This window comes from Pempheris klunzingeri, chromosome 7 (assembly GCF_042242105.1).
Source record: "Pempheris klunzingeri isolate RE-2024b chromosome 7, fPemKlu1.hap1, whole genome shotgun sequence".
Lineage (NCBI taxonomy): Eukaryota > Metazoa > Chordata > Actinopteri > Acropomatiformes > Pempheridae > Pempheris > Pempheris klunzingeri.
In genome coordinates this window covers 1295604-1322778 of record NC_092018.1, presented here as the reverse complement: position 1 = coordinate 1322778, position 27175 = coordinate 1295604, and the positions used below count along the sequence as shown (strand labels likewise).

General features: G+C 46.6%; 1 protein-coding gene across 1 annotated transcript in view; it reads right to left on the bottom strand.

Annotated features, from left to right (window-relative positions):
* Positions 1–2071: 2071 nt before the first annotated feature.
* The window catches only part of rasgef1ba (RasGEF domain family, member 1Ba), a 29085-nt gene continuing 3981 nt past the window's right edge, over positions 2072–27175 (bottom strand). The window contains exons 2-14 of the mRNA XM_070833677.1: positions 24866–25048; positions 24447–24569; positions 23929–24066; positions 16335–16550; positions 15149–15223; positions 14135–14230; positions 13596–13698; positions 10925–11004; positions 8992–9087; positions 6415–6510; positions 5712–5835; positions 3858–3930; positions 2072–2360 (exon numbers count right to left, since the gene is read on the bottom strand). Of these exons, the coding sequence (XP_070689778.1) occupies positions 2336–2360; positions 3858–3930; positions 5712–5835; positions 6415–6510; positions 8992–9087; positions 10925–11004; positions 13596–13698; positions 14135–14230; positions 15149–15223; positions 16335–16550; positions 23929–24066; positions 24447–24569; positions 24866–25042 (1422 nt within the window). The 5' untranslated portion in view covers positions 25043–25048 and the 3' untranslated portion in view covers positions 2072–2335. The remainder of the gene's footprint in view (positions 2361–3857; positions 3931–5711; positions 5836–6414; positions 6511–8991; positions 9088–10924; positions 11005–13595; positions 13699–14134; positions 14231–15148; positions 15224–16334; positions 16551–23928; positions 24067–24446; positions 24570–24865; positions 25049–27175) is intronic.

Here is a 27175-nt window from a genome sequence, read left to right as displayed (position 1 = left end):
GCAGCCATAAAAAAAACCCCCAATTTTCACCATGTTTTTATTTTTCTGAGCTGCGTTCGTGTCCGTCCACCCTGAAAAACCCTAAATATAAGTGTTTTTTTTCTATCTTTGTGATAAATATTTGTATAGATAATATTTAACAATTAGATTTTGTCATATTTCACCCTTTTTGTGCAGTTTATAGTCCTCAGCCACACTTGTAATGAATTTAAAATGTAGGAAAACAGGAGATTTGACTGAAAAATTAGTATAAATATCACATTTATTGAGTTATTTACATGTTGGTGTGATATTCCTTTAAATCCTTTAATTACCAGCTCCACTGTTGGAGGAAATCCATGAGCTGCAGTAGAAAGCTGGTCATAATAAGGCTCAGCTCAGGGAAACACTCAACAAACCCACAGAGTCGCTCAGTAACTTTAAACATTCTTTTATTAACTCTCTTTTAAACACCACTAATTCATTTAGAAACGGTTCCTCTGCTCCATCGTAACAGTCCAAATACAAACGGATGAACACGGGAAAAAAGAAACACGGTTTGTACACAATGAACCACAACAGCACTCGTTCAGACGTCAGTCAAAAACATTTAACTTCATCCTCTGAGCCGGCGCCTCGGAAATACGCCTCATACAAACTTGTATAAAAAATAATAGTTAATATCTGCAGACTACTTAAGCATGTTATGTACCTCGTACAAAATTAAATAACAATAAAATAATAGTAAATATTGGCGAGAGGACATAATGTGACTACACACAGACTCATAAATAAAGCAAATATGGAAGAAACTTTACTTTAAATGTGAAAAATAAAAGGTAAAAAGGACATTTAGCGTGTTTTTAAACAGGAATCAGTTCACATTATTCACACACACCACAGTCATTCACTCTTCTGAGCAGCAGGGGGCAGCACAGCCACACAGAGCGAGGAGAGAGCGTCGGCCGAACGCCGATCATTCAGAGGAAACACGCCGCTCGCTCGCCGCCAAAGGCCTCCGTGTGCTTCCGGCTAAGTGCTCGTCAGGAGCTGCTGACCGGCTAAAGTCTCACTGGTCGATTAATCGCAGGCGTTTTATTCACGAGGAGAAACAAACTAACAAAAAAAGGCCTTTTTAATCCACGACACCGTGTCCTAACAGCAAAGCGTGCGTCCGACCGTCTGTCAGTCTGCACTGATGCTGCCGTCACCATGGAAACAAACCCTGTAGTGATGAAACCGCTCCAGTAAAAGATGTTCAGACCCTCGTTTGTCCTTTTTTAAACTGAAAACTGTGAACTGTGACCTCCCTGCAGCCACAGCAGCAGCTTCTTCAGGTTTCTGTGCTGAGACGAGGAGCTATCGGACAGAAAACTCTCTCATCTCAGCTCCACTGAGAAGCTTTAAGGCCTCAGAAACAGAAACCAGACGTCAGACTAAAGTTGAGCTCAGAGCGGCGCCCAGTTAGGACGGACCGGCCCGTTTTGTCGCCTGCTGTTGGGACACGATGTTTCACCGCCTGCTTCAGGAGCACGTTCTCCTTTAGCCGACTACAACCCCACTCGCCCGACGGCGTCTCAAACCACAGTTCCCAGGTGAAGGTGTCTGAGGAGGAGGGTTTCAGATGCTGCTCGGCCTCATGGGAAACGCTTTGAACGGACGCGTTCACCTGAAACCCCAGCGGGCTCGTCTGTGAGCTCCCGCTGGGATTCGGCCTTCTAACTCGCTTGAAGCACACGGAGGCCGTGAGGAGGAATAAGCGACGGGGAAGTGTTGCTTCCTGCTGAGGAAAGTCACCAAACTTTATACAACACAAACAAACAAAACGTCTTTAATCTGCAGCCAGTGCATCTTTGTGTTCTTCTCACGTCACAAGTCACTAAATCTGCAGAAACATGAAGTGAGACAGACGAAACCAAACTACAGACGAAGGGCCGGTTCATGGTTTCTGTCCCGTTAGCCGACCAGCAGCTAACTCTGTAGCATCAGTGGGAGAAACCAGCAGGGTGGGGGGGCCGGCGGGGTCAGGTGGGGTGGGGGGGGCAAACAACCCCATTAACGCTCACAGAAAAAGCCCCTCAGCTAACTGAAGGTGTCATTTCTTGTTTCTTTATAAAAAGACTACAAAGTCATACAAAGATGGAGAGAAAACGGCCGTCCTGAAATATTCAGCACGAAGAGCAGGAGGAGCAGAGCTTCATACAGAGCTGGAGGGGGGGGGCACAGAGCTGGAGGGGGGGGGGGGGGCACAAAAGATCCTCGCCAGCCGAAGTAGAGATTGTCGTTTCCCTTCCAACATGGGGATACTTCGTTTGGACGGCGGCGCCGTCGTCGGGTTCGTCTTCGCTCTGGAGGGTTAGACCCTGCTTAGCAGAGTGGATCTGTGGGGGGGGGGGGACAGGAATGTTTAAATACAACCTGCTGATTTAACGACCAATAACAAGACATGTTCGATGAGAAAACTACAACTGTGTGATTTATTAGTTCATCTGATGGAGATCTAATTCAGGAGCTTTGTAGTTTGAACTTTTTAATCTCTGAATTTCTAAAATTAAATTAGAAAACTTGAGAAAAAAAACAAAAAATTGAGAAAAAAAATTCAAATCTTCAGAGACTTTCCTCAGAATATTAGTGTTGTTCTACAGCTGCGTGTTAAAGATATTATATTAACTCTTAAACTCTTTCAGTGTTCAGACAGAATCTAACAACAAAGAATCTTTAGGTGGGAAAAAAAAAAGTTAACTCATTAAAGCAAACAAATGATTGATTATGATTTAAACTGTAAGTGTTTTATTAAATCAGGTTTATCATGAAGTTCTGTTTGTTTAAAAGCTCTTAAGACAAGAAGTTTGGTCTGAACTCACATTTAGAGTTTAACATCACAGTAAACGTCTGTAGTAATAATAATAATAATAATAATTATTGTTATTGTCATCATCATCATCATCATCAATATTATTAATAATATTATTATTATTATTTGGCCCCTTTCTTGTCATTTCGAAGGTTTTCCATCACATCCTCATTCACACATCATTCATTCAGGAGGAATCTAAGCTGTGTTTCAGTGTGTTATGTCCTGACTCATAACCGGGAATCGAACCACCGACTGAGGGACGACCTGCTGTGGCTCAGAGGCAGTGTTTCAGTCTCTCACTCTAATTATCTTTACTGGGACTAAAATCATTCAGGTTTGTAAGATTTGTCTTTCTTAAAATATTACTTCTAATTTTATTTATTATGTGGTGAATTAGTTTTTTATGTATCTGCTTTAAGGGGCTTTAAACCTTTAAGATGTTGGACTCTAATCGTTTTGACTTTTAAATGGAAGCGCTGCAGCTGACGGACAGACGAGGCGTTCGGTCGCTGTGGGAAAAACCAAACGCCCCTCAGTCAGTTTGTGTCAATGAAACTTCAGCGTGTGATGCTGAAGCAGAAGGAAAGATCCCTCCGTCAGCTCTCTGGGGCTTTCTGCTGCGAGTCAGAGCCGCCTGAACAAAGACCGCTTTCTCCCATCCATCTTCACACACACACACACACACACACACACACACACACACACACACACACACACACACACACACACACACACACACACACACACACACACACACACACACACACACACACACACACTCTCTGGACGTGTGTGTGTTTAATGCGTTTATTACATAGCGTGCAGGTCAGCATCAGTGTGTGACCTACATCCCTCTGCCTGGTCAGCGGAGCGCCAGCAGGGGACGAGAGGTGACAGCCGTGATTGAAAGACTCCAAACCCCCCGAGGGAAGGAGAGTGTGTGTGAGTGTGTGTGTGTGTGTGTGTGTGTGTGTGTGTGTGTCAGAGTGTGTGTGTGTGTGTGTGTGTTCATCATACACACCTCAGAGACTTCCATCTGTCCTTCTCCATGTTGTTCTCAGGCCCTTCGCTCTCGTATGACGCCAGGTAGAGCGCTGCAATCACAGCATTAAAGGAACATTACACACTTTTCTTTCTTTTTCTTTCTGTGCAGAAGTTCTGATCTGACTTCCAGTTAAGTCTCATTATTCAGGACTCTTTTTGGTTTTTTTCTTCCCACTTTCTATAACTGGAAACTGTTTTTGCTACAGGAAGTACATTTTTAACGGGCAGGGATTAGAATAAAAGATCAGAGCAGGTTAAAGTGGTTTCCAGCTGACAGCTCTGACTGAAATCTCTCCAGATGACTTCTACATTTTATTGATTTGAAAGTATTGTGGAAGACGGAGGAGCTGAAACTGAAAACATGCTATTTTTACACATTTATTACAGAGAATCTGGTCTGTGAGGTGAAGTTTTAGTGAAGAAGAAGAAGAAGAAGAAGAAGAAGCTCTAACCACATTCCTACTGTTTTTACTTTCTTATTTTTATCATCAGCCCGTCTGTCTGCTGCAGAGACCTGACTAGTAACTGAGTCAGAGCCATAAAAAGAAGAGCAACAATCATGATAAAAGATTTTAAAATTCAGACTCGCTCCATTTCAGCATAGTAACATTTACATTTTTACTTCTCCTGATCTAAAATCAGCCTTCAGTCAGCAGAAGAGAGAGAGTTTGCCCCCCCCCTGAGCGTCCTGCACCAACACTCAGTAATAATAATACTTATTATAGGTTTTATTTCTAAAGGCCTTTCAGGACACCTTACAAATCCAGATAAGAAGTCAGAACATGATAGAAGAAGCCAGTGGAGACCACAGAGGAAGAAGAAAAGGCCTCCAGTAGATTCTCTGATGTTACGGCTTCATACTCTGATAATCAGAGCGCCGACTGTTCGCTTTAAAGTCTGTTTAGGCAGGAGGATGTTCACTGGGGGTGGTGGGGGGGTCGGCTCACAGCTGATTGGTCAGTTCGGATGGAGCACTTCAATGTCTGGAGGACTTTACAGACCTCCGATAACACGGAGATAAGAAGTGGAGACGGTGACACACGACTGATGTGGATTAAAGGAGACGGTGATAACAAGGAGTGTGTGTGTGTGTGTGCTATAATAATTAGGTTAATAATGTTAGGATCTACTGCCTTGTAAATAAAAACATGTGATCCAGGTTGGAAAAGTGAAATAAAAGCTGATTTTAGACCGAAGCTCAGTGTGTCATCAATAAATATTTAAATATTATTACTGTGTAACTTTAAAGGGTTCGAAACATCCCACAACCTGAACGGGTCACATTTTAAACAGATATACGGTGAATTAGAGGAGCTGATCATGCTAACGTCAATGCTAATTAGCATAGAGAGGTTAGCGTGGTACCAATCTGAGGCCTGGAATTTCTGGAAAGTCTTGGAATTAGGAAAAGTCTCTAATAAAGTCTAAGAAATCATCAAAGAATTTTATGCTTATAACACCAAACCCATATTCTCTGTAATGTTTGTAACTTTTTGGTTGTTGACGTGAAACTTTAGTGCCCATTTCTCCTCCTCAGCCAGAAGGTTGCTAACGTTAGCGTTAGCTGAGCCAAAGTCAGTAGACGTGTCAGGAAAGTGGGAACTTCAGGAGCGTTTGTCACAGAATGAGAATCAAAAGGACGAGAAGACGACAGAAGTCTGAGATCTCTGATCTGAACTGGGTTTTAGTTCTGGAAAAGTCAGGGAATTTTACACTTAACTTAAAGAAGGAACTCTGGAATAAGCTTATTTTCCAAAATGTCCCCCTGTAACAGTCTCGGATCGTAGTTTTGTCCCCGATCACTCGCTGATGAACTCACTGATGAACTTACCGTCCTCGGTGAACGCCGGAGCCGTCAGCAGGTACTGCAGGATCTTGCGGTCCTTCTCAAACGGACACTCCACTTTCTTCCAGGTCATGAACTCGCTCACTTGTTTGGCGAGTTCCCAGAATTTCTGTAATAAAACCAAAAGCAGGAACAGGTTCATGTTTGAGGACGGACGGACTGTGTGTGTAATGTTCCTGCCTTTTGTGTCTTCATATCTTAAACCAAACCAACCTGCCTCTGCAAAATGAAACTGAAATACATAAGTTTCTTCGGTTTACTAATAAAAGTGTGACACAGTGAATTTGAGCCCTGTGGGAAAGTCCTGCAGCTAAACCAACACCAGCCGTCTGGTTATTTGCACCTGATTGCAAACAGACACTCAGATTAAAACATCACTGTCACGCAGCCTTTGGTCCGAGTGACCTGTGACCTAAACCAGCGTCATGACAGGACAGAGGGAATCCTTAAAATAGAGGCTGAGTCAGCGCGAGTGTGACCAAAGTGCAGTGGAAACACGTCTGAGTCTCTGGTCAGCGTTTGGAAACTCGCTCCAGGCCGACTTCTGCATCTCCGAGGGAGAGGAAGAGGAAGTGAGCGGCACCAGATCTGTCGCCGTGTGTCAGAAATACAGTAAGGTGTTTATGTAACTGTGGTGTCATCTGTTGCCGGGGAAACTCCCTGCGAGGGGATCTAAAATCCGGTTTACCTCAAAGTTGACGTGTCCGTTCTGGAGCCGGTTGGCGCAGCCCTCGTTCAGGAAGTAGATGTCTTTTATGAGCAGGCTGAAGAAAGGGATGACGATCTGCAAGACAACAGAAAGAGAAAGGGATTTAATATCAGAAGGGGGGGGGGGAGAAGTGACGGGGATTTCCAGGTGTGTGATCTGTTTGTACAGACTTATTACAACTGACAAAGAGGATCTCTTCTAGATTTGGTATCAGGGAAAGAACAGGACCCTTTTCTGGGTAAACCCACTGACTTCCCCTCCTCTCAGGCAGCACGAAGCCTATAAATACAATCTGTAACAACCTAAAAAGAAAATTCACACAGGACAAACTTCTCCGACCACAAATGGAGAAGTGAGACACGACCAGAGGGGACGCTTTCCACAGAGGAAGAATTCCCCTTTAAAGTCCCCTTAAATAATTCATCGCCACCCGTGTACGGTGATTCAGGTCACTGCACGTCTGGGCGCCGACACAACACATAGACGCTGATGGAGAGCGATGTGGAGGAGCCCCGGCACCAGACTCCATTCAAATAATGCTACATTTTAAACTGGCTGGACTTTTTTCTTTCTTCTCTGGCACAGAATCAACCATCAAAACATCTGACTGGCTGCTCCGTTAAACCCGGCGTTCATCGGTTGCTATGGCTGATGCATAAACACCAAACTGTTTTGTTCCCGAGCATCAAGAGATGCTGCAATCTGGGACAGTGACCTATAAAAACACACACCTCTTTCCTGACACGCCCCAGATTATCAAACATTCATGGAGGCGGAGGCAGCAGCAGCAGCAGACTGGGCACTCTGTCAACGTTTTACATTTTAGCTGCTTCGTCTCTCATAGACACAATAACATAAAGCCATCAGAGCCTTAAAGAGAAAAGCAATAATCAGGATAAAATATTTTAAAGTTCTGTGCTGTTCTTGTCTCCATTTGTTGGAGATGATTGAACTCGTCTGCTCGTGGATTTAATTTTGTGTGACATCGCTCCATGTCAGCGTAGAAACATTTACATTATTACCCCCCCTTAAAGTTGCTTTTTCATTTATTTCCCTGCAATAAAACACTAAAATTGGTCTTTGAGTTTCTTTTGCTGGTGTTTTTTTGCTCACACACCTTTTCTTTATTAGCTGTTTTTCTCTTTAACGTGCCGGTTAAATCGCTGAACTCTGAGGGGGCGTCGTTAACGAGGGAGGGGGGGGCAGGCGGCAGCTTATGTGCACGAGCTGCAGACTGTTTGTTATGTCATGCATGCACACGCATGTTGGGTGGCTGCAGGAGCAGAGAGGATGTGGGGGGGGGGGCACCAGGCACCAGACTCCATCCACCAACCAAACCAAAGAGATGCTGCAATCATGGCAGCTGCCTGCGAGCGTGTCGTCCTTTGGAAGATCAGCGGTTCGATCCCTGATCATCATGTGATGTTTGAAAAACAGGAAACAGGGACCACCTGAGTCCTGATGAGTCCTGATGAGTCCTGATGAGTCCTGATGAGTCCTGATGAGTCCTGATGTGTCCTGATGTGTCCTGATACGCCTCAGATCAGCTGTTTTGTTTTGAATCTTCCTCCTCCATCATCATCCCGCTGCTAAATGTTGGCTGAGTTGCTCCTCTGACAGAGTCAACAGCTCTGTGGACGCCTCGAGGAGACCATAAACAACCCCCCCCCCTCCCTGAGAGGAGAGGTCACAAGGGCGAGAACATACCAGACTCCTTGGGAACTTTCCGTTTCATGACCTCGGCTTCTTGTCTGGCTAAAAAAGAAGAAACATCCCTCCCAGAGCTCAGGGAGGGGGGACACATATCGACGGTACACTGAGTCTCCATGGAGAACACACTTGTCCATCATGGGATGCACGAGGGGGGGGGGGGGGGCATGACGCCGGGCTGAGCGCTGGTTCAGCTTCGGTCAGCTCCAGAGAACACTATGTGATCTGGCAGGCGGCCATGTTTTCTCTTCCCTCCCTCCTTGAAGGAGAACAGCATGTTTGATGAAGAGGAAACCAAAGTCCTTCCTCGTATCCTCTGCGTCCCCCCCCCCCCCCCGCCCCCCCCCCCCGTTACGTAACCTCCGTCCCACTGCCCCGTGCTCATGTTTACAGCTCAGCTCGACGGGAACACAACACGCTCCGAGACGACAACAAGCGCGGCGGCTGATTGCTCTTATGTAAAACTCTGAGATGGTTATCACTTCTGTGGTGTGGCAGAGCCGAACGGGTGAAACCTAAACCACAGACGTCTGGAGAGCAGATGTTCAGACTTCAGGGTTTATATAAGCGGCTACTGGACGTGTCGGCACTGGCAAACATAGCTGCTGTTGTTTAATTTAATCTAAAGAGGAGGGGGGGGGGGCATGCACTGATAGGTGATGTCAATGTGCCAGATTCAGCCATGTAGGCTGAGGGAATAAACTGATGTGAGAACATTAAAAAGCTCTAATTTCAGCTCTGCTAAAGGCACCTGCTGCCCCCTGCCCCCCCCCACAGACAGCAGGTCTTAAAGCTGTGGGCATAGTTCCTGAAGTACTGAAGTCAAGCTACAGACGGAGGCCTCACCTTCTCCCTGCTGCTGTTGGCGGTGATGGATCTCTGCGTGGCTCCTCTCAGAGCCGTCCTGTAGTTGTAGAAGTTGCTGGAAGGATCCATCTGGTGCTGCGGAGAGAAAACGTCCAGCGTCAGTCTGAGCTCAAGACAAACCGCAGCGAAACACAGACGGAGAAGCACCTGAAGCAAATCTCAAACTTTTGACTGATGGATCAGATCTGTCCTGATCTCTGAGAAGCTTCGTCATCGCTTCAGATTCTTTACTTGAATCATTATTACAGGAAATGTAAAACAAAAAAAAGCAGTAATCCCTGTTTGCATAATAAAAAGTAAAGTTTGTCGCAGGCTGACTTCAGCCCCGCTGGAGAATCACAGCTCAGTCGGGCTCTCAGGGACCCAACGGGGATAAAAGGAAATCCTCAAACGAGCGCCGAGGCGAGGAGCTGCTCTGTCAGTCAAACAGGAGGAAGACGTGAGGGGAACCTGAGGAACCGACGGAGGCTCCCAACCCGACCGCCTCCGCCTCAGATCTCCGCTCTGACTGACGGCCCGCCGGGCGTCTCGGCGCCTCCCTGCAGTAAATCTGGGGTTTCCTTCGCCGCTTCAGCGCTTTGTGTGTTTGTTAGATCTCCGTGTTTGTTGCTTCACTCTGGACTCAGAGCAGCAATAATCCAACACTGTTTAGTTCACTTGTTCCATTATTTAACTACATTTTACTGAGGAAAACAACATGTTGTGCAAGAATGACACGTCTTCTTGTCTAATCCTCACTTTTCCTTTACGTATGCACAGAGGAAGGAGGGAGGAGAAGGAATATCTTTGGCTTTTTTGGTCCCTTTTTTAAAATTGTCTTTGGAAAAACTGAAAACTCAGTAAAACTAATCCTCACAAACACTGAGACGACGTCTGTTTGGGCTGAAAGTAAACCTGCTTGTCATAAGTTTTCTGTAAAGTAAAATAAAATGCTTGGGTACATCCTTGTTTCTTGTTTCCTGATCATGTGTAGTTACCAGCCGGAGGACACAACGCTGATTTGAGTTGTTTCTCTGTGTTACACTTCATCTCTGCTCTCCCACTCAGATAAACACAGTCGTGCTGAACATGGATCTGTCTTTGTGCACTTAACCAAACATCTCAGTGACAAAAGCAGCAGCTCCCCCACACACACACCCACGGCGCAGTTAGTCATCGGTGTCGAACTCAACACAACAGAGCTGCTGACGTGTGTGGGCACACGGGAAAACAAACTGTCAGCGCTGGAGTTAAAACTACAGAGGAAAACACAGGAAATGTTCAATACTGCAGATTTGAAGTCTCTTTTTTTCCCTTTAGCAGAGGGATTTAACATGTCCATAAATATTTAAAGGGAAACTCCAAATTCACACAGTAGCACAAACTAACTAACTGTGTTCTGGGAGCTTAAAATCATTGTTTTAGTGAATGTAGTCTGGTGTGTGTGCAGAAAGCGATATAACGGCTGTTTGTGGTTAAACCAAAAGGATCTTCCAGGTCTCTCTCTGTAGGGATCCTTTCCATGATGCTGTCACACACTTAGAATAACACTCTGAGCCTGTCAGTGGATCAAACATACAAAAAAACCCTCTTTTAAAAGTCACCAGACTCCATTGACAAAAACAGTAATTTTAACTCACGGAACACAGGAGCTGCTGGTCTGCTGCTGCCTCCATCAGTTAGTTTGTTTGTGTTATTGTGTGACTTTGGTAATTTAAAGGGTTAGTTTGGATCCAACATAATATTTGTGTAACACTCAGTAACACAAACACACTAACTGATGGAGGCAGCAGCAGACCAGCAGCTCCTGTGTCCTGTTCTCTAAAATCCCTGTTTTAGTGAATGGAGTCTGGTGTGTGTGCAGAGAGCGAACAAAACTCTGCATCCAGCTTCACGACAGCATGAGAGTCCAGTTATTTCCAGACAAACTTACTTCTAAGATGTCGAACTTGGCCGTTTTGACTTTACTCCAGGTCTTCTTGAGCCGGGACACGGGACTCATGTTCATCCCAGCTGCAAGACGGACACAACGACAAGAAAGGAGACAATGAGAGAGAGATATCACACCTCCAGGAAAACACCCAAACGTGATCGCATTAACACATGGCATTTTCCCCATTCATCCAGACAGACCCACCCCCTCCCCCCCGACAAACTCCCCTTTTCTTTCTGCTTCTTCTGAAGCAGCGAAGCAAAAGGCCACAGGAACAATGGAGTTAACACACGCCTCGTTTCCCCTCCCAGCGCTCTGCTTCCCATATGGTAATCTGTGTGTGTGTGTGTATGTGTGTGTGTGTGTGTGTGTGTTTGGGCAGCGAGGGTCACCGTCAGAGCTGAACAACAACACAAAACAACCTTCCTGGTAAACAAAAGAGCTTCTTCACAGACAGAAACTCATAATTTCCCTCCTGGACTCGCTGCGTGTCCCTGGAGACGGTTTCACTTCAACACAACACCCAACGGCGACCACGGCGGTGTGTGACAGTAGTGTGTGTCTCCGCCCACTCATAAAGACACCTGTGTGTGTGTGTGTGTGTGTGTGTGTGTGTGTGTGTGTGAGGACAGGTGCTGGCTGTGGAGGTCGCCCCGCTGGGACACACTCTCCCCTTTATGAGGGCATTAAGACATTGTTCAGGTCTTCAGGAGAAAACACAGAAAACCGCAGATTTTAAGTGTTTTTTCTTTAGCAGAGGGATTTAATCTGTTCATGAGTCTTTAAAGAGCAACTCCAAATTCACAGAGTAACACAAACTAACTGATGGAGGCAGCAGCAGCTTAAATCCCTGTTTTTCTGAATGGAGTCTGGTGTGTGTGCAGAGAGCGATAGAACGGCTGTTTGTGGTTTCAACCAAAAAGAGGAATTTACATGAATTTGGTGTTTTAAAATGTTGGTAATAACAGAAACAAGCTGATTGTTGACCAGCAGCTCCCCAGAAAACAAGGAGGAGACGCCGACATGTTTTAAAGGGTCAGTGCACCCAAATTTCACCAACACATTAAAAAAAACTCCCCGTTCTAAAAGGGCTCCAGAACCATCAGCTCAGGTTTGAGAGGCTTCATCATTTCAACTTCAACACGTTCTGAGTTTGTTCGATCTGTTTGTTTTAGGTCATTTTCAAAAACAATAAAGGTGTTCCCTTGTTCCCCGTCTGGTTCTTCAGACTGGTGTCACTACTGCAGGGCGTCTTCACGTAGCAGCAATTTGAATTTAATTCTTTTTGACGGCACCATTTAATCACATTTAAGGCCGATAAAATGAACCTCAAATGTGAAAATAAAGTACGTCACAATGACAACTGGTTCAGTTAAAGAACATTTTGTCCAAATACGTTTTTTAATGTGAAGACAAATCACAGACAATCTAAATGTCCTTAATAATTAATCAATGATTAATCAGTGTCCTGAGTCGCTGATGTTCAACGTAGCTGAACTTTAACAGGATGACGGACGGCTGAGGTCGACTCTGAGCTACATGAATCAAACACTGGATGTTCAGACCAAATATTTGAGTCGTTCCAAAACAGAATTCAGACTGTTTCAGACTTGTCATGCCTCTGTGTCCCCCCCCCCGCCGCTGGCTGTAGACGCAGAAAGGTGAATAAGGAAATTAGCTCTTTCTAATTTGGGTAAACTAATGAGTGACTCGCTGTGAGCCCCCCCAGAGGCTCCCTGGAGACGGGGCTGGTGGATGAGGGGGGGGTTGCCTGTGGCGTTGTGTCTTTCTCAGGGGAGAACGACAGAGAACAGCTGGCACTCCAATATCCTCTCTATCCTCCGCTCAGCCCGACCCCCTCGTCCTCCCATCATCCTCCTCCCCCTCCTCCCTCGTGTGCTCTCACTCTCTCTGGTCAGAGCTGACCATCTGCCTGGATGTGCCCCCCCCCCCCCCCCACCCTGCTCCACCCCCTCAGGCCTGTGAGGATGACCAGATGCCCTCTCCTCTTAACACAGGGACGTCTCTGGGGCCTCTGCGGCTGGACGGCCAGCGAGGTCTCTAAAGTGTCGGAGGGGGGGTTTGGGGGCTCTAAGAGCATCTCCGACTCATTTCTCCTCATTTTAAGAACGTTTTCACCTCCAACATGCTTCAGACGACCTACTGAGCAGCTCCACCGGAGCCCTCTGGGGTCAAGTGGCTCGAGGTTAAAGGTGAAATGAGAAGGAAGAAAGATTCTTTCAGGTTTTGAATCAGCGAACTTCCTCCCAGAAGTCTACGGCTGTAATCTTCAGACCCCCCCTGCTGCACCGCTGGCGCCAGAATAAGTCCAACATAGTCAAAAGAAAGGCTCCGCACACTTTAGTCCAAGTAGTTAAAGGGGAACTTCAGTGGTTTTACACTTTTAGCAGCATGAAACTCTCACTGATCTGATTCACTGATGACCAAAGAAGACACTCTGTGCAGGAGGGCAGATCGGAGGTGAGAAACAGAGTCCAGGTGAGAAAATCTAATAAAATCAGACACCAGTCGGTGCGAAACATGTCGTGGTTGAGTCTCATCTTAAAACCACCTACTTATAAACCAATTCCACTTTAATAAAGTCCCATAAAACAACAGAACAAGAGCAGAAATCACTTGTTATCTCAGAGGGACAGAAGAAGAAACTCACATATGATGGCCATGAGGGAGTTAAAGTTCCCGATGTTGAAGCATTCGCGCGCGACGTCGATGAAGAACTCGATGACTCGAGCTCGGTGCTTCTTCTTCACGGGCTGTTTGAAAAAACAGAGAGGATTAGAGGAGCCGTCGTTAAAGCAGAGCGACTCTCTTCTCTTCACCTGATGGATGATGGAGACTTTAAACTTAACCAACCACATTTTATTTACTTCCCACTGCAGGACTCAGACGCTTCACCTGCTCAAACATTCATTAAGTCATTTAACAAGCAGCATCCATCAGCTCCATGTAGCTGGTAGTGACGCTGAATTTGTTTCTCCATCTTGAATTGAACATGTTTGTGTCTCAGAGTTTCTAATCAAACAGAACCTTGAGCTCTGGGAACTTATCGTGGACATTTCCTGATGTTTTCTAGACTCAAAAATCATTTTAGATGATGAAAGTATTCAGCGGCTGCAGCCTGACCTCCTTTGCCCCCCCCCCCCCATCCTGCTAAGCACCACGGGCTCTTCTCCGATGGCCGTTACTCACCATGCAGATTTCTGTTGCCACCAGATAACTGAGTCTGTTGAACCATTCGACGTAAGCCTCCAGGTTGGTGGCCTTCTTGTGATCACTGAAGCAGCTCTGCAACAACGACAACAACGACACCACACTCTCAATTAGCATCGGAGCTAATGGCAAAGCAAAAATAGTGCTGAACTGGAAAAATAAAGCTGATATGTTGGGTTTTTTTTCCTTCTTCCTCCAGTTAAATGCACCACTGAGCAGAAAAGATAAACTGTTGGCTGAGCAGCCAATCAGCTTCTCTCTGCTCCTATAAGCTCAATAGAGTCAATGTTATTCACAATATGCACACTGCTGCTTTGTGTGGATCCCTCTTGATCTGATTCCACACATTCCTTTGGCCTTACGCCACTCGGCCCCCCCTGTAGGATTTCCCGCCGGTGGACACGTCGCTTTTTAGCATGCAAACACACACACACACACACACACACACACACACACATACACACACTCACTCAGAGAGTTGGCTCGTTGGGGTACGAGGCGGGCAGGCCTGAGGCACAAAGGCAGCCTTAACCCCCCCATCACCTCGCTTCTATAAAAGGGGCTGTTGCCTAGCAGCAGAACGCCACACAAGAGAGCCTACCGACACACACACACACACACTCAGACACACACACACACATTCCCTAAACAAACCCCTGGCAGCAGCGGTTGCTAGGAGATGAGGTGCGTGCATGTCCATCTCATCCAGACACTGGGATGATTTGAGGAAATTGTCGGTGAGGTGTGTCTGAGTGTGTGTGTGTGTGTGTGTGTGTGTTGCTGCTACCGTCACCTGCCCTCCCTCTGACCTCCGTGTTGTGTAAACTGAACATCCGTCTGGAGCAGAAACTACACCGTCTGACTTCTGACCCACAACAGACTGAGACGAATCAGCCGAATAATAATAATAATAAAAAAAAACACACAGATTGCAGAACTGACTGAGTTTCTCTTTTCTGGATGTTTATTCTCACGCAGGAATGCAGACGTTACCTTATCGTTGTCCAGAGGGTCTTTCTGGACGAAGGCCTGGACGAATTCTTCAGGTCCGATGTAACTCAGTCTCTCCTGAGGGGGGGGGGGACAAGAGGGAAATCAGCTGCCTGTAACCACCTCAGCAGCACGACAACGACAACAGCAGCACTTTAAAATACTGTTTGAGGAGCCAACAGGGGTCTTATGGTCTTATGGTCGTGATGGGAGTTTAGACGGATTCCCCTCAGAGTGACACCAAGTTTTACAAGAAAATAAGACAGACAGTCTCTCTCTTTGAAATTAAATCACAACTTTACTCATTTCAGTCCAGTCAGCCACGTTAGCATTAGCATTAGCATCAGCTACAGTTACTGAAGTACAGAAGTTAATGTGAGCTGATGCTACTTCATGGATCCTTTTCTGTGGTTGAACCAGTGATTAAAATGCTGCAAAACTGTTTCTGCAAAATAAAACGTAAAGTCATTTGTTTAAATACGTTCAACTGGATGGGAGGAGATTTTTATAATTAATTAAATGTCGTTCCTGCGTCATGTGACTGGACAGATTTCATGCTGTGGTTCAACAGACTTTATTTTCAGCTGCAGCAGGACATGAATCCTTCGACTATATTAGAGGAAGCAGAATATTTTAACTTTTCACTGTATGAACGAAGTAAAAATGTACATTAAAACATGTTAATGGGACTTTAGCTTCTGGATCTGGACAGAAACCCCAGATTAACCTCTGCTTTTTTCCCGATTGACTGATTTTTTTGTTTTTTCCAAACAGCAACCTGACATGTAATGAATATAAAGCTGCGCTCGAACGACGCCGTGTGGAATCGATGCTGTGGTAGGTCGGACGTGGGAGGAGCCGCGGCACCTCCACCACCGGACGGACTTCTAATCCATCATACGTGTCAGCTCGCCCCCCCCCCTCACACCGCTCTCTACTCTGACATCGATTCGGTCGTGTCCCCTTTGGCTCACGAGTGGAGCTCATAGGCAGGATTTCTGATTGTTCTTTGGAAGGAAACATTTACATCTTAATTGGAATCGACACGTCTGAATGAATGATTGATACAGTGGGGTGATTTAAGGTTTTTTTTCTTAAGAGGAGACATGAAAATTAGCCCTCTGCTCAAGTCTGGCTGGATTTCAGGCGTCTGTAGAGCGACAGAATGAGAATAAAAAGTCTCTCTCACCAGTTCTATGTGCGTGAGCTGCTGGGCCACGGTGAACGGGTCGTTGCAGATGGACAGCATGTCTCTCTGGATGGCCGCCTGGGGCTTCACCTTCAGGGTGGACAGTCGCTCGGCCGCCGTGGCGTTGATCTTCACCAGCGCCTCCTCGTACTGGCTGAGCACCGTCAGCCTCCTGATGAGGCCCTGGCTCATCTGGCCGACCGCCTTCCTGTAAACCTGATGGAAGAAGAGAATCAGTTAGTTCAGGAGCTTAAAAAGGGTTTCATCACCTCCACAGAGGAGGTCATGCTGTTTTGTTTGTCAGCAGGATTATTAAAAACCACCGGCCCCACTATCATAAAACTTGTTTGAAAGGTGGAGCGAGGACTCAAGGAAGAACATTCACGGTGTTTCACATCTGGATCCGACTCGCGTAGATGCAGTTTTTAGCCTCGGAGCCGATCTGTGCTCTCTGAACATCCTGCTAAGTTTTATACTGCAGTGGAGAGGAGAGATCCTTTACTGTCGCTGCCTTAAACTTTCCAAACACACACACACCGAAATTCAGGAGCACTGCCTGAAGCAACACTCAAAAAATACTTCACACACACTTGCAGCTCACACACATGTCATCATATGCATGAAAACACATGAGAAAACAGTTATTTATTTAAGAAAAGGACGTTCTCCACTTATTTTTCGCTTCGACACCAAAACGTCCTCCATCATCTTGTCGATCTGACACCTGACGTCTGTGCTGCTGCTTCACCGACTTTCAGCTTATAATTGTAGCGTCCATCATCAAAACTATTGATGATGATGATGCTTGGTGGTGATGGTGCTGATTGGTTTTATTCCTATGGGAGTCAGCAGGGCTCTGGCTGGGAGTCCAGACCTTCAGAGAGAGGTGATGATATTTCCACAAAAGGTTCTGACTCCACATATTGACCACGAACTGTGACTTTGTTTTCTCGTCCTCTCTCTGAGCTCTGAACAGGTTTGAAACACTGGGATTAGACACAGCTGCATCACTTTTCCATTAAGTTTGTTGACTGAGAGCAGAAGAAAAGCGACAGCAGGAACAGGAGCGCTGAGCACGACGTAAACGTGACCAAAATCTGCAGTAGTATGCGTGCAGCCACTTTGTTTAGCGCAGCTGTGGGCATTTTAGGTTAATCCCCAACCACTCATCTGTGGCAGAGAGTGATAACAACCTCAGAGGAATTTACAGCACACATGTTGACTCCATGTCAGCAGAACTGACGCCAGCGCTCAGCCCAAACCGCACAGCGACCCTCAAAACTCCACGCCTGCAGTGCTTCTTCTTGCTCGTGCACTGGGGTGGGTCACTCGCTAGGTTATGCAAGCCTCTTCCTGCCAGGCTCATTAAGGCCTCTCAGCTCAACTGGGGGCAGCGGGGGGAGGGGAGGGAGACTCTTGGCCCCCCGGCCTCAGGAGGTGGAGAGGTCGTCCTGTTTTGAACCTTCGCTGGACTCAAAACAGGCCACGGTTAGATAATTGTTCCCTCGCTGACACAGTTTAGCACAGAGGTTGCATAAGAGCGTCTATGGCGAGGAGGACATGTGTGTTTAATCTTGTGTGTGTTATTGCATGAACATGGAGGATCCCGTCTGAGGCCTCTTCCCGTACCGCCGGTATGAGCTGCCCAAAGAATCTGGGGTGACGAGGCCTCTTTTCTCACGACCGCATCCCTCCACCCTCAACTTTCTGCCAAGTCAGCCTCCAGAATCTGGGTTCTGCAAACAAGACTCCGGTTCAACAGGGTGGGAGGAGACACAGCTCGCCTCAGAATGGATGTGGAGGCCCGGTGCCTGGACGGCAATCAAGAGTGGGGAGTTGTAGCGGCGATCAGGCAGTGGGGAAAAATGAGCTGGCTTTCATCGCTCAACTGGAAAGAGCCAGGACGGGACCTTTTCTGAAATCCCCTTCCCGGGGTGTGACTAATGCCTCTGTGTGACGGCGAAGCGGCTGTGATAGGTGTGATGGCACATGAACAGACACCCTCACATGTCGGCCAGTCAACTGTGGCTCTGTGGATATTACAGTTTTGGCAGGGAGTGATTGTAAGAGCGCAGAGAGAAGAAGAAAAATGACATGATAGAAAATAGAAATGAGTATAAGACGCTAGCGGGAGTCGAAACTTCTTTATAGATGATCTCTGCTTCTCACTAAAGGCTGTAAATGTCATGATTAGATCATTTTTTCAGTTCAGTGTTTAAAATCTTGTATAAACCTTTAATTTGCTGGTTTTTGTTTGAAATCCAATTAATTTAATTGATTTTACAATTGCATATAACAGAGGAGACGTCAACGGTCTGATTTTTGTTTAATAAATCTTCTGTCAGACCGCCAATTATTTTGGCATCAAACCCTCCTTCTGAACCACCAGTCAACTAATAGCATAAAAATCACTGTTATAAACTCGTGTATTTTCTGTTTTGATAATCAGCTCACATGATTAATTCATTCATCAGGCAAAAAGGCCAAACGTTCTCTGGTTCCTGCTTCTCAAACGTGAGGATTTCCTTTGTTTTCTAATCTTTGTAAATTGAATATCTTTGTTTTTTGGGAGTGTTGGTTGGACAAAATGTGTAAAAAGGTCAATCACATGTCCTGGGAGACGGATGTGATGCCTTCAAACGGCTCAGAGAGAAAAATAATCAACCCCAAATTAAATAAACTAAAAAAAAGACTTTGCGTTGTTGGTCGTATCTGCAAATGAACGATGCTCTCAGTGTCGACACCTTCTTGCTCTGCAGCCGATGTTTGACTGAATCAACGGTGAATTAATTCAGTTATTTAAATCGAACAACAGCCACAAAATGTCTGATGGGTGGAAAGTTCAACAGTGTCCATTTGCACACAGTATTCCTGTCATTCAGACACAGTAACATCAGTGTAAACACTCGGCAAATGCTCGACCACACTCCTGCACAGTTGGACAACACAAACACGCCACCAGTGAAAATCCCTCCAGTCTCCACTTCAAAGTCGGCCATCTGCCGTAGCTTCTGTCCCCACTACAAACAGAGGACGGCCAGGGTCGGATAAATATAGCCCCTCATCCCGGAGACAACAGCACGCCTGGCATTTGGAAGCAGAGGGAGCCACGCTCGCTCATCAGAAGTACTGCCGTTACGACAGAGGGGGCCTAGCGGGGGCACGCCGTTCCCTACGCTATCGACCCTGGCAGTGATCCTGAGGTGGCAGACGGCCGCTCAGTACAAGTCACCACGACTGAGCGCGCGGTTGGTTCGTGCCATCACATCACCGGAGGTCCTGTTTTTCTTGGCCGAGCGGTGGTGCTTCCTGCGGAGAACCACCTGACCCACACAAACGGCCTGGCTGTTTTTAGCAGGTGAGCCGAGCAGCACTAATGAACAGACAGCAGAAAGATGCACCGCGTAGGATTCTTTTATCTACAAACACGCCCGTGTTGCCAAGTCACGACGGCACAGGGATGCCTTCCAAACGCCCGACTAGGACGAACTAACGTTTACCGGCAATGTGAAGTCCAGGTCAAGCCTCCAAGTATTAGGAGGCAACGTGCACGTCAACAGCAAGTCTTTAGAGTCATCGATCCAAAGTCTTAACTCTTCAGACCCTCCGCCAAGGCCAAGAATACCCTTCGTCTAGAATACGCAAATCTGCAAGTGGTACTGAGGCAGATCTGGACACCCTCACACCAGGTTTTTCTGTAATCCTGCCGACAAACATCAACATCAACACTGAAACCAGGGAAACCAGACAAACGAAAGGTGTTTAAGTTTCTTCTCTCAGTGACCTCAGGATTAAACATTCAGTACAACAGCAGCCGTCATAAAGGGACGCTGAGCATGTCCTCAGTCTGCCTACTGACCGCCAAACTATGAGAAACGACCACCCTCTCTTTTTCTCCTGCTCCATCTTATAATAATCATCACATTTGAGCAGGCCGACTGAAAACCTCCTTAAACCACCTCCTCGCTGTCCGCCCTTGTTTTTACGTCGCTAACAACCAGCTACCATGAAGATGTTCAGAACGAGGCTGAAAACAGCAGCAGCAGCAGCAGCAGTCGTGTGATGAGGTGGGACCTCCAAAAACACAAGCATGAGCTTTAAATCAGCACAATTTGGGACCTTTTAAGACAGAAGTGTTTGACCCAGCGTCTGTTTTACATCACATGTGCCCAGCGTCCAAACTGGATATATAATATAAGATCTGATCAGCCAAACTTATCATAATAACACAAAAAGGACTTGGGGCCAAATAAAAACTGCACATTTTGAGGGAACCAGCACCATGAGGTCGGATCAAGAGATCACAGCACTTCTCTATATATCCAACCACATCCATAATGACAGTCTTACTGCGGAGATCAAGGTCCTGGACTGTTCAGACTGTGGTCTGGACTCGACCTTGCCCAGATGTTTGGGACGTCTATTCTGGACTCAAACCCTTTTCCCAGAGCGCTGCGGTCGCCGCTCTGAGGAATCTGCACCCAACTCTGAATTCAAAAAGACCTGCATGTGGTTCGCTTTCAAAACACATTTTGGAGAATCTGTGAGAAACACGAGTGCAAATTAGTCCTGATCAAACCGGAGGAAGAGATCACGTTTCATCATCACGGGTTCATCAGCCATGAATAAACAGCATCACAACTTTACTTCCTCGACGTTTGCTCGTGGCGGTTTTGTTAACCTGAGGCACCAAAGGGCCTTTTCAGCTGGAAAAGACGTTCCCGGTCACGCTGCGCTAATCGTGAGTGCTCGTGCACGTGGATTACATGATATCACAGCACATCCACGGGGCGTTCAAGTACAGTAAAAGGTTGCTTTGTCAACACAGAAGTTAGTGTTTGTGCCCTTTGTCTTTTCACTGAGAGAGCGTTTCTCTGTGTGCTCATGAAAAGGGTCACTCAAAGGCAGCATCCTCTCTGTTTCCAACACAAATCATAAAACATGATTTTAAGTAAAACTGTTTTTAAGAATTCCCTTCAGTAAAGATGCCAATAAATCTGGTTAGTTTAACGCTGAGGTGGCTCTGACATTGTTAGAATAAAGTCCAACAGCAGAGGACAAGTGGACGAGTTTATATTTTCAAAAAGAGAAACTGAAAGTTAAAGTTATTACACAAGACTTTGTGGTTATAATATTGCTGCATGTACCTCCTAATAACAAGGTGACGCAACAAACAACCAGAAGACAAATTAAATCACTAAACCTGAAACTTGACAGACCAGAAGAGTTTCATTTCCTACATGTTTGATCATTTGTACCCAAACTGAGCCGCTCGTCTTCACACTCATTTATACTGACGACCACAGACGTCCAACAGAAATAAAGGCTCAAATCAAATAAAATCACAACAGTTTGTAAAAACAAATAATGAAAAAGTAGAGCAAAGCTTCACTATTACCTGACAGTGGAGCCATTGATAAGGAGGGCTGATTATTTTCTCGATTAATTGATCAGTTGTCTGGTCCGTAACATGTAAAAAAAAACCAAAAAACTTCTTGGTTTTGTCCACAACCCAAAAGATGTTCAGTTTACCGTCATAGAGGTGTGAAGAAACCAGAAAAAGTCCCATTTAAGAAGCTAAAATCAGAGAATTTTTACTTTTTTTTTGCTTAGAAATTAGTCAAAGTGATCAAACCAGCTGCTGATTGATAAGTGAGCACTGATTGATTCACTCCTGCAGCTCTCTGAATTATTTAGATACACTTTTAAAAAATCAAACTGTTTCTGTGGCCATCAAACGACGGAGAGTCACTGGGGGGTCAGTCAGGATGTCCTGTGTGTCCGGGGGGGGGGGGGGTTGTACAAGGACAGCAGATATGGGAGCTGTAAATGTGTCATCTGAGAAACGTATTGATTCGTAGATTAAATCAGAATCAATACTCACACTTGTACTATTGATGAGTCATGTGAAACACTGAGGGGGGGGGGGGGGGATGTTAGCGTGTCCTCCCATCACCGTCTGGTCTCCAACTTAACTCAGACACGCAACTCATTCCTCAGCTGAACACGAGTGAAACCATCAGGACAACTAACCAAATTATTTGTCCAGACTGAAGGAAACTGTAGTGGGAACGTTACCGGAGGGGGGGGGGCATTTGATATGTAGCCATGCTCAACCAATTGGAGCAAAACACTTCCAAACCTTGCTGCATCTTTTCCATTAATGTTTCCCAGATCATTTCTTCGCTCCACTTGGCGGATGATTGGTCCACCAAGCTTTGCCGGAGCCCCTTTAGCCATCGTGTTTCCAGGCCTTAGTAGTTACCGTATCGGCTTGGTTGTCTCGTGACTTGGACGAGGGGTTGGAGTTGGAGAAACCAGGGTAGGACTCCTACCATACACCTTACAACCACCAACATCATCACCGTCAGTGGCGTCACGCTGTGCCACAATGTGGAGTTTACCATACGGTCATTACCGTGAGCCGTCAGCCATCAGCACTAGACGAAGGCCAAACCCTAAGACAGCCAATAAACACATTTCTACCATGGTGTCATAAAGATGTGTTTCCTTACATCGCCAACAGAGTGGAAAGAGGTAGAATCATGTTTTCAGAGAATCCCTTTTTCTTTTGTGATGCTGTGAGATAATACAGTCACTGCAACAACACATCATAAAATTAACTGATATCAAAAGCTCTTATCTCCCGACCCTATTAGCTCTAGTAACAAAGGCAGCAAAGAACTAGCTTGTCTGCACAAAAACAACGCAGAGAACATCAATTTGAAGAAATTGACATTCGATGCCTCAGACTTGTGCATTAAATATAAGGACAGAGCCGTGAGGAAGTTAGCTTAGCTTAGCATAAAGCCTGGTGGCAGAGCTAACCAGCTAGCACGAGAGCTCCTGTCATTCCTACACTTCTGTCTGATTAAACAGACATGATATAGCCTGGTAATTAATATTCTTGTCCAACAGTGGAGGGTCTGCATGTGCGACAAAGATAACAGAGGCTACAGGACAAAATCAGTTCCACCACGCTGAAATACAAACTTCTGAAAACGGCGCGCTAAGCTGGTGACATTCAGCTCTGCAGCAGCCGAACAATTCAAACGCTGCCTGGGAGGGAGCGACACACAGACGACAAAAAAGCCACCTAGCCGGCGAACAAAGGGGCTTTTCTCTCCCCTCAGCCAGCCCCAAAAACCTGCTTTGTTGCCAGAGACGCCCCCCTCCTCCCCCCTCCACCCCCCTCCACCTCCCTCCACCTCCCTCCACCGCTATCAGCTAAAATCTGCCTGCGCCTGCTGCTTGTGCGCTCCGGCACTCCGCTGCTCGTGATAACACCTAAACTAAACAGATTATTTCATCAGTCTTTGTTTCTTAACTCGCTTAGTATGAACGACTCCTTTTGTTGCACGACCAGAGGAACTCTTTCACACTTCTAACAGCCCAAACTATGAGCAAATGATTGGGAATGATCTTAAAATGAGGGACTTGTTTGGCTCCCAGTCCAACAGGTGCTCTGAGTGATGACAGTCAAACACACGAGACAGACATGAGCACTGGACGGCCAGCCGGCTTCAGCCTTCCTTTAGGCGCTGCTGATGCAAACAGAAGAAGGTTTGGAGAAAAGAAAAGAGCGAGGACTGACCTCGTCTCCGTTGGCCAGCCGGTGGGTCAGCTCCTTCAGGCTCCGCATCATCCTGTCGTCCCTGAAGTCGTACGGGAACGTCTCCGTCCACTCCGTCAGCAGCTGGAGGATCTTGGGAGCAATCTTCCTGACTCTCATCTGACAACGCAGCAAAAACACACATAAGAGCCCAGTTGGAACTAAATATTCCACTAAAGGAGACAGTTTCATCTATTTTCTCCATTAATTGGTTTATCAGTTAGTCGATAAAACATTAAAAACTGAGAGGCACAACATCAGATGTCTTGGTTTGTCAAATAAAATAATCCAAAACACAAAAATATTACATTTATTAGCATGAAAAACCAAGAAAAGCAGCAAATATTCACATTTTTTAAGTTTTCATCTGACAAAAAGACTGAAAATAGCTGCTGATAAGTTCTCTGAGGTTTGACTCATTGACTAATCGCTGCAGCTCTATTCCACTGATCCCCAAAATTGACGAAGAGGAAGTAGAAGTGAGAAGATGAAGAGCAGACCTTGTCAGCTTGGGGGTCGCTGAGCCGCTGTTGCTCCATGCAGAGGTGACACACCTTCGACATGAGCTCGTACGGGCGAATGAAGAGACGAGAGCTGAGCAGGAAGGTGAAGATGTACGTCCTCTGTGGAGAGAAGAAGAAGAAGAAGAAGAAGAAGAAGAAGAAGAATGAAATGAAATCAGACTCACTGGGGGGAATTATATCTAAACAACAAAACATATAAACAGTCAGTGAGGGAAGCTAAAACTTTAAATCCCCGGTGCAGTGAAACAAAAGAAAGGTAAAGAGACTTCGGCGAGTCTCAACGCAGCAGAGCTTCTCAGAGAAGAAGAAAGGTTTCTTACTTTGATGAAGCTGCAAAAGAAAAGAAGCACCAGGGATTTAAAAAAAAGGTAAAATGTAAAAGCAGCAACACTCACATCTGGATAATAGTCGGCAGTCGGGACCAGGTGGTGAACGAGGGACTCCAGGGACCCGGACACCAGGTTGTTGTCATGGTAGAAGAGGGCGGGGTAGCCGTCCTCCTTGGTCTGGTACAGGTTCTTGTTGTAGCCGCTGGTGTTCAGCTGCCCGGTGAACGGAGGAGTCTGAGGCATGTTGTCCTGCAGAGACAGAGACGGAGACAGAGACAGGAGTCACACTCCTTCTTGCTTCCCTGCAGACGCTGATGCAGAACCTAAAATAGTCCTCAGACACAAACACAGATTGTTTGGGAAACGGTTCGGTCGCCACCCTTCCTCCTGCTGTCCATTTTAAGCTCTCTGGGTTACGGTTTAGTTTATTTGGACGCACAAATGCAAACTGTGGTCGAGAGAACAGAGTGACATGAGTCATCGGCGTCACAGAGAACAGACGCTTTAACCCCCGACAGCGTTAGCGCCTCCCTACCTGCACACCTCACACACCTGCAGGTGGGAGTGGAAATCATCCCACGAGCAGCAGCTTTTCACTGCTGGGGAAATGGGTCGATTCCCAGAAATGAAGACGAAGGTTTCAGATTCTCTAACGCAGCTCATAGGGAAAGTTCTGCATACGTGCTCACACACGCAAACAGAAAGCACATCAGAAACATGTAAGAGCTTGTGAGAGACTCACAAATGTCAAGACGCTGCCTCAACCCTGATCACGTTATTCACTGTGTGTGTGTGTGTGTGTGTGTGTGTGTGTGTGTGTGTGTGTGACCACGTGTGCAGTCCTGTGCTGCTAGAGTCACGCTGAGATCGATCAAAACAGTGAACTCTCATCGCTCCACGTGTTCAAACAGTAGCGGCTCTGTCGCCACGCAGGACGCTCGGGGCTGCGAGGAGGTGATGGCACGACAAGAAAGGTCGACCGAAAGAAGAATCTGTTGTAGAGAAGCACCGTCAGGACGTCCAGAGAGCTTCTACACATCTGTAACAGATATTTAATATCTAATACTGGTCCCACCAGACCGGTTATGGTCTGGTGACAGTCGGTGCGTCACACCTACAGGTTGGAGAGAGGACGGAGGGATGAGAACAAAGATATTCAGGTGATCAATGCGCTCCATCGTCTGCATACTTTAAAACGCAGACCGGTTCACCAGGAAGCTCCAAACTGAAGAACCAGAGCAGATTTTGGTGAAGAAGCATCACGACTGAACTGAACTATGTTGATTTCACTGCGTCTCATTTGTAAACAGGAGGAGTTTCTTCTTTCCTCACAAAGAGAACAAGCAGCCGCTCCTCTGCCGGCCTGCTGACCCCTGAACCTGCCGCTCCGTGCCACGCCGGGCAGACTTATGGCTGGGGGGGGGACACAAAAGGCCTTTTCACATGGGGGAGGTGGGCAACAACCCTGCTACCCGCCCCCCTCCACCCTCCACACCCACACCTCCTCGTCAGTATGCTGCCTGCAGAGTCGGACGCCTTTAAGGCCGAAACGCTGCGGCGCTACCGGGGATGATGCAGGAGGGAGGAGCACACACACACACACACACACACACACACACACACACACACACACACACACACACGTCCATCCTCACGTCCACTTTCACACACACACACACACACACACCACACACACACACACACACACACACGTCCACTTTCACACACACACACCAAAACTATTATTCAGCCAGTCAGCAGCAGGAATTTCCATGAGAAAGGAGCGGGTGAGGAGTCAGAGCACAGCGGCCCCAGCATCTGCTGCACCATGTGGCCTCCCCGACACTGGGGGAGGGACAGGGGGGAGGCAGAGGGAGGGACGGGGAGACCAGCGGTCTGATGCTGGGACGTCCTGTTTAGAGTTTCCTCCACTGTGAGTGTGTTTCCTGAGCAGCTCTGGTCCTCAGATCAGCTCTGAGGATCACGTCAGCAGCAGGTGATCCAGGGCTGAGAACTCGGCTCTTCACTTTTCCCAGCTGGGATCCAAACCAGCGGCTCCCTGATCCTGATCCTGATCCTGATCCCACGCCTTCTTCTCCCCCCACAAAAGGAGGGAGGGGGGGTGTTTAGGTTAGACGTAGAGCTCAAGTTAATCTGTGACTATTTGAATGCTCCATCATTGTTTCAGGTTATTTCACTAATTCATGTATTTGCTGTTTCCAGACTCCAGAGTTCTGTCAGACTGACATGGAAACGATGTGGCAGGAAAAGACAGTCGATGTATAGATAGAGATGCAGAGATCCACTGGATCTGTATCGGAGCAGATACGACAGATTTACTTTAAATAGTTTCTATGCCGCCGTCATTTCCACTCA